The sequence below is a fragment of the Electrona antarctica genome, assembly GCF_951216825.1.
Source record: "Electrona antarctica genome assembly, chromosome: 15".
NCBI classification, from domain to species: Eukaryota; Metazoa; Chordata; class Actinopteri; order Myctophiformes; family Myctophidae; genus Electrona; species Electrona antarctica.
The window spans coordinates 26,433,993-26,442,276 of NC_136796.1; the positions used below are offsets into that span (position 1 = coordinate 26,433,993).

The 8,284-nt window shown below is 45.4% G+C and overlaps 1 protein-coding gene across 1 annotated transcript in view; it reads right to left on the reverse strand.

The window, feature by feature from the left end:
* The window catches only part of nfatc1 (nuclear factor of activated T cells 1), a 44,504-nt gene extending 36,520 nt beyond the window's left edge, over positions 1–7,984 (reverse strand). The window contains exons 1-3 of the mRNA XM_079522739.1: positions 7,633–7,984; positions 4,981–6,046; positions 3,927–4,086 (exon numbers count right to left, since the gene is read on the reverse strand). Coding sequence (XP_079378865.1) covers positions 3,927–4,086; positions 4,981–6,046; positions 7,633–7,651 — 1,245 coding nt within the window. The 5' untranslated portion in view covers positions 7,652–7,984. The remainder of the gene's footprint in view (positions 1–3,926; positions 4,087–4,980; positions 6,047–7,632) is intronic.
* Positions 7,985–8,284: the final 300 nt, after the last annotated feature.

An 8,284-nucleotide genomic window follows, 5' to 3' on the forward strand; every position in this document is an offset into this window, starting at 1 on the left:
AAACAACTCTGTGATTTGCGAAGGCGGTCAATGCCCACTGACAAGACCGAGCCAGTGTTACAGTGAGGGGAAGGTCACGTCAATTACACAAAGCCCCCAGCTAATCAGGGTCAAGGAAACATCTCGGTGCTGACCCCCCGCCTCTGATTTTTATCAGTAAGGTGATCCGGGACAGGATGCATGATTTGGTTTGCAGAGGTGCTCAGAAAGAAAAGCTCTCTGACTGCAGAGCTGGGGGAGGGCTTGGCTCGGCGGTTCTAAGAACTCCCAGATCGCTATAGGTGTTGCTTGACAGGAGGGCCCTCTGCCAGGATGACCTCAACCACCCAGACTGCGGAGCCACGGCATGGAGCCCAAACCCACCATCTGAAACTCGAGAACAGCGGCTACTGCCGACACGCTGCCCCGGAGCTATGTATGTTATCTAGACAGCTTGACAGGTGAGAAATTAGGAGAATACTCGGCGTAGCATGTCAAAATGGCTGAGTGAAATACAGACATAACCAGTCATAACCAAGAAAATCACATTTTATGAAGCGGGGATGGCAGGATGGCTACGTAGTTAAAGAGACTGCTCTGTAATACCTGAAGTATGCGCTGTCGTATGATTGCATCAAAAATAGCAGATCTGATCATGGTGTGTTGCATCTGCGATGCAGTACTGTGAGCTTATAGATTGGCTGTTTCAGGCACGTAACTCTGTCATACAACAGTGTATAATTCAGGCAAAACTGAAAAATCACAGGTTAAATCCTGTGTTTATTAAGCAAGACACTGAATCCACTCGCTCCAAAGCTCCTTGGATAGGAGCATCAGTTGAAACGCCAAAAATATAAAATGTAAAATGCAAAAAATTCATAAATGATGCCTGCTGTCTTCTTCACCAACATATAAAAAGCACTGAATGCTCCCAAAATATGAACAAGGGCTTTGACTGGGGAAGCACAACATGTGATTTAGAGGAGGATCCCTTTGAGGGTTAAGAGCCTGCAAAAGCACTGTATATTTGTGTAAGGAAATGGGTTGCTGCCTAGCAATGCTGTTTATTTAGGCAGCAGGGAGTGTGTTTGATGGAGTGAGAGGCGGCCTGTTCACAAGGTTGAGCACATTTCTTTATAAATGAATTTCGTTACAGATAGCAAATTACCCGCTTACAATTGCAGTCTGTGACATAATCGATACCAAAAACATTAAATTCAATGGTGTGATGAATGTGATTTCTTTAAAATCCATTAGTTGGCCGGGGTCCCCCAGAGCTCTATACTAGGTCCCCTCTACACCAAATATAAATAACCAATCTACAAGCTGTTGTGAGATTGTACATCTGCTATTTTTACCCGAGAATAGGAGTGCTGTTATCCAATTTCTGTACTCATTAGCGATGGATCTGTGTGTTTCTTTTCTAAAACCAATTATAGTTTGTGGTAATCAGTTTACATAATGCCATTATATGTAAGTCATTACTCCTTAAGGCTTGCTTTTTTGACACAGGCATTGCAGCCGCCCTTCCCTAGTTCACATTATCACCCACTAGAGGAATGCCAAGACTCCAGCCGCTCAAGGCACCAAAGAGGAGTAGAGCCAAGTGAGGACTGCATGGGCAGTCTCTCCATTCCTATCGCATAACCTCGCTGCTCCAAGTGATGATCACACACATACGCCACACCTACAACAACTACACTCTTATGGGTTCATTTCTACTCTCCCAGAGTTTGCTGTGTAACATTTGCAAATACGTTTGGATGTTTAGTTTGACCTTCTTAGGAGTACCATATGCATGGGGTTGGCCATTCAATGATCACCACAAAGGTTTAGACAATCACAGGAAATTCAATTATTTTGAAAACCTATTTTTTGATTTGTGATTGACAACTCGCCGTCTCATCGTGATGCTGCGACCACCATCCATCTCAGAGTCTAGGTGGATGGATACGTAAAGTGCTACTAATCGTTTGTCTGGGGTGTCAAATTGACAAAGTTAAATATCTCTCTTTGTGTGTAGAGAGTGTGAAAGCAAACGTACGTACCGCAACTAGTGTTAGTCACACTAATTAGTCCTTGTTCATGTTTTTGGATCACATGAAAGAAAAAGTTTACTAGTTTGAAATATAGGATGCTTCAAGGTCAGTCTGGGGGAAGGGGGGGGGATCATCTAATGTCCAAATATATCATTGGTTATTGTAAACCCAAAAGGTTAATCTCATGTCCTCCTCAGCACACAATATTACCTTTAACGAAAAAAGACCTCATTGAAAAATGAAAAGAGCATGAAAACCTCCTGCAGAACCGCGGCGAGGACAGTACATATATGCTTCAGAGAGGACATACTACAGTCTGCCATTGGTGTAATGGCGAAAAGTTTGGTTGATTGAGACTCGAGGCAGAGGCCATGGCATTGAAAAAGAACAGAAAACACTGGGGGCTTAGCTGTGCTGGATGCTGGACGAAGCGGAGCAGAAAAGGAAAGAAAAGGGAGAAAACCACACACAGAACAAGATGCCTCCAAAATAAACTCTGTCAACGTTTTTGGGCTGGGTTTGCCTCGGAGAAGCAAACAAGAGGCTTTCGTCTTGCTCATCAATGTCCACAGTGGCAGCGGCTGCAGCAACAGTGAACCATGTAATCAGGAAGCAAGCAGAGAAAAGGAGATTGGGTTGCTTTCGTCCGACGTTCCTCCCTCCCTCCCTCCTTCCAGCATCTCCATCAGAGGCCTGCCAGAAGCATGTGTGGTTTTCAGCCCCTGCCCACCTCCGCCTCCGCAGGACGCGGTGCGCGATGATGTCAACCATACACACAGGAACTTTCCTAAACAAAGGGAAGTCTGTGCATTTGAGGTGGACGCAAGTGGTGAAGAAGGAAGGGGGTGGGTGGCGGGCAGGCAGGCGGGTGGGTGGGTTAACTGGGTTGGTTTGGTTGAGGTTTACATACTGTAGAACACACTCGCTCTATTTCAGCCGGGGCACGTCCATTAAATCATTAGCACCTAATCAAGGACAAAAAACATGCTCCCTGCCCGGCACAGATGTGTAGTTAGGATTATGGACATGTGGACAATCCACGTGTCTTCAGGGTTCCTGGGTCCTCATTCAACCCATGCCTCCTTAGTTAAGATCACAAAGCACCATGATGAGTACCTCTATCTACATACAGTTCAACACGTCCGACCTTAAAGGGATATGTTGATATTTTATTACCTGGTAACTACTTTACAATAAACTGTAAAATGGTACTGTAAAATCAACTTAAAAATAAACATTGGCAAAAAATGAAGGCATGTCATAGAAATGACAAATGGACCATTTGGTTTCATTTGTACACTGCCAGGGTTAAATGAACACTCAGGATTTTACAGAGTCCTTGATCTGATTATTCATGCTTCTTTGATTATTCATGCTTCTTTGATTCATTTTGAGACGGAGGTCAGTGGTGTGGACAGGCTAATGTTTGATGGGGGGGTGGCTAGGAAACCTCAAAACCAAAACAGAACGGTGGTTGTTCAATACTTTCTCTTCAGGCAAGCTATAGTACAGTTGGTTAAAAGCTCATGACTAAGCTTTACTGGCCCACACCACCTCTCTTTGTAACTGTCTGTGCAGCACTTGAGCACGCAATGGAAAAGTTTGAGTCACCCATGTCTGGACAGGAACTGGCTGAGTGGACCAGTCTGTCTAATAGCATACTTATGGTATTTCATTCAGAAATGTGACATCTTCAAATAGCATCATAGCCAGGTCATGATCTAAAAAACACACGACAGCTCATCTATTTTAACACAAAGTTGAAGAAAAAAAAAGATGGAGAAAGTGGTAAGGCGAGAAGTGATGGAGCTAACAGTGATACGACCAAATGAGGGCCCTGCAGGGCCTAATGGCAGTACCACGTGTTAAGATGACTCACGAGAGGGAAAGCCAAGCAATCTAGCAGACCTGAATGACTGGGTGTCCTCCCGACGTGGCCTTGACTGCCCCCCTGCTGCCCTCTGTCTCATAGTGGGCACGGTGGTGGGATTTGGGCTGGACATCGATCTGCAGGCTATATGGCCCCGAGCTGGATGGAAGCTGCCAGTCGAGGGCCGGGAGAGATGGGCTACCAGGAAGAAGACAAGAAACACATGCATCCCATCAACTTTTAACCAGAGGGGAGTAGAGCTTATTTTAGATGCACTTATCAAGGTGGAACGTGTAGAATGCCAAAACAGCACAGATAGACTGGACCTTGTGATACGCTCAAATTCTTTTGTTTTGTTTGTTTTATAAAATCTACTTGAACCACAGCATGGCATTGCAAATATGCAAAAATGTGTTTCCTCTCTCTCTCTCTCTGTCCATATATGAATGTTTCAAAAATACACCCTTTGCTCAGATCTCACTGGACCTGGGGTACTTGGGCTGGTCTGCATTTCTCATTACTTGCTTAGGTCTGGGGCCAAATCTCAAACGTTGTTGACAATACTGTTCATAATAATTTTGAATTACAAATGTTGTGCATTGAGCTGTTGCTTAAGGAATATAATATAATATAATTAGAGATGTCCCGATACTGTATTGGGAAAAGTATCGGATCGGCCCTTATTTGTCATATCGGGTCATATCGGTATCGGTGAATATGCCAGTCTAACCACCGATCCGACACAGGGGTAAGGGGTTGACACTATAGCAGGTAAATAAAATGTTGGAGTTGCCCAAACTGCAAGTGCCCATTTGAGTGAGGAGTCTGCTATAAACACAACACGAGATATATAGCTAGATAGCTATAAACACAACATGAGATCACGACACTGGTATCGGCATTCGGTATCAGCTAACAGTAATTGAGGTATCGGGATCGGATCGGAAGCGAAAGTGTATCGGGACATCCCTAAATATAATATAATATAATATCTATAACCTCACTTTAAATTTGAACCGCTTGTTTTCGGGTGTACGTTAAAATGTTCCAACCAGAGTTATTGTCTAATTCAAAATGTCACTACTTCCTTACCTGACATATTGCTTTGGCTTGGACCATGTGTATGGATGCTGTGGCACATCTAGGAACCCAGCGCAAAAGATCTCCTTCTTTAAGGCCAGACGGACTGCAGGGTGGTCATCCATCTCCGCAGAACTCAGTTCCTCTCCTCTGGGCTCCACCTTCAGGCTGAGGGTGGGGTTGTGTTCTAGGCTCGTCTTTCGGGCCTTTGTAGGAACCCCTTCCCCCAGATCAGCCAATCCATCAGTACTCAAGGCATTGATGGCCGCCAGTATGGCCGAGTTGGTGTACTGGTTGGTGTTGGGCAGCCAAGACTCTTCCGTCACACTGAGGCGTGGGGAGGTCTGCGGGGACGGCCCAGGGGAGTGGTTGGGGGAGTACGGGAATTGGAGCTTGTGGGACGCCGGAACGCCACCTCCGCCACCACCATTGAAGGTGTATTTCCTCTTCGCACCGCAGGGGGAGTTGGGCCTGCTGGAGCCACGCGAATGACCGATCCAGGTGTCGTCGGTCACGCTCGCACGCGGCGAGGTGGAGGGGGAGTGGCGCGGGGAACCACCCTTGGCACAGGCCTCACCCGGTAGCATGAGGGTGGAGCCCTTGGGCGACACGCAGGGGGACTGCCACGGGGAGTTCTGCGGAGAGTTATCGTAGTTGCAGGAGAAGCCCGATTCATAAGACGAGGCATCGGAGTGACAGCTGCGGGATGATACGCTGCTGGCAGGGCTGAGGCAGCTGGGGTCTCGGTAGCCGTCGGCGTTGGGCAGGGTCAGCGTCACAATGGAGTTGACAAGCTTGCCGATGGGAAGGCTGCTCTCCTCCACCTCGTCCTCTGAAAACTGCCCATAAGCTGTGATCTCGATGCGGGGACTCTCCAACGCCGGGGCCCCATTTGGACGGATAATTGGAGATGAGTAATAACCCGAATTTCTTATGGCCTCTTGGGTCTCGTAGCTTGTTGGCTGGCTGATAGAGACCGATATAATGGGGCTCGATTGGAGGCCATGGTATTGGGACGGTAGACAAGGGTTGCCCAGTGGGAGAGAGATACTGACATTTGGGGTGTAGCTATACGCATCTGAAAAGCAAACAAATTTAAATTATAATCATAATAATTATCAAACACACACTGGCACCCTTAAGAGGCTTATTGTAACAGCTGCCAGAATTGGCATTATGGGAGATGTTGCAGTGTTGCCTATAATGGCATTAGAAACAGCATGCCTGGAACTAGCTCCAGATCTCTTGGCTAACCAGTGATGTAGTGATGTAGAAGGCATGCACATTTCTGTTTCTAAATGGGAGTATAACCATAGACCTCAAACCATCAGCTATGGGTTTTCCCCAAACAGCTATAGTTATAATAGCACAGTGGCCCCATGACATTTAAGTCAGAACACAACCTCCACAAAGGAAGAAAGGTGAGACACAAATTAGTGAAAAATAACCAACATTCTAAAACCACATCTACAAATAACCAGGAAAGACCAGGTGATTTCCTCCCCATTCCACACGCCACATAATTTATGCCATCGAACATACATGATGCTCTAGTCTATATATTTTATAACACTATAAATACACTAGTGCTTTTGTTGGCTACTTTGTACTTTCAGCTTTCCTTCGGTCCCTCAAAAATAAATGCAGGAGGCACACCTAGTTTGTTTGCATGCCAAAAAGGTGCATTCTACCCAGCTCAGCAAAGTTAATTGACCTATGCCAACTAACTCCCCCACCCCATATAGGCTACTGTAGTTATGAAGTAGGCTACGTGAAACTGCCTTGCCGCAAAATCTGTAGCAGAGGCTGAGGTCATACACATAAGGGATATAGAAGCAGGGGAGTAGCCTACATACTGCATGTGAATGGAGGCTGTGGTTTGCATACATGGGGCTGAGCAACCCAGTACAGTGATATTGATGAGAGAGCTACTATGACTGCTATTGGGCAGGCAGACAGACAGCCTACAGCTACCACAGCTCCCTGTCTGAGGCTAATTAAAAAGAATTAGGGGCCCAACCGTAAAGACTATGACATCAGTGCTTCACCATATGACTCCTTGTAATAAAAGGAAAATTATGTCCACATTTAACATTGTGGTGTGACACAGTAGCATTGCAATGTCTGTATTCTAAAAATAGATCACTTTGGTTGTTGCTCTTCAGAGGACTGGAGATTATCCAGTTCCAACAGGTAAAGGACAGACTCCCTTTGGATAACTATCCAACAATTTTCATGGAATACAAAATGTTGTCAAAGTTCTTCTTAAATGTTTATTTTATAGTAGCAAAGACTGGATTCTAACAGCCCATCCAGTCACGAGAAGAGTCAACAGTCCAAACACGCCTACATTGCCCAAATCACCAGAGAGGGGCACACGTACAGTTGCTTTAATAACGACTTCATCATGATTTACTGTTTATATGCAATGTATGAAAGTCGAACAGACTTCAAAAAGAAGCCAGCTGTTAATAATTGCTCTACAATTAGAGCAACATTGCATTTATAAAAGTAACACATTCTGTGTAATGTAATAATGTCATGTGAGATGAGACCCGTTCTTATTCAGCTCTAAACTACAGTTCCCTGGTTGATGACTGACTGAACTGTGCGAATAGAAGACAGACAGTAGGGAGAAGGGACCCAATGGTAAATCACACTCACCCTCTTCAGCAGCTTTCATTTCCGTTGTAATACCACGAATACGTATTAATTAAAGGAATCAAACTTTGAGTAAAGTAGCAGATGGGCAAGATCGCGTATCCATAAAGGGGGCTATTGTCCAGCTGTTGCAGTTGATCTTCTTCCAGCATAGGCTACCTCCGTAGAGTTCGAACAAGAAATCGCTTGATTAAACTTAAAATGATTAGCCTATAAAATAAATGTTACACCGATCCGCGTTATTTTAAAAAAGTGAGGCGTTGTTTCAGATAAATCAGAACACGCGGAATAAGATCATGCCCGAGATGCTCACGGATGGATGCCCTTAGTTTAATATTTGCGTCCCGTCCGTGTGTTAATACCACACTGATAGGGAATCCTGGCTGCTCTGGACGTGTGACGCACTGCTTCGACACAGTGAGGACTTCTGCGCTTATAAACCCGGGGATCACCTCAGTAGCCCCGCCCCTCTAGCAATGACGCGTTCCTCCACGTAAAGCCTACAAGCAGATGTAATGAAATGAAATGAAATGAAATCTATATTTACCCAGGGTATCTGGGCTAAGCTCAAGAACTTGTTTCCAGCCAGGCCCTGCTCATAGAACACATTTCATCGTAGTGGTTGATGCCTTGTTCAAGGGCATTTCAGCGGTGG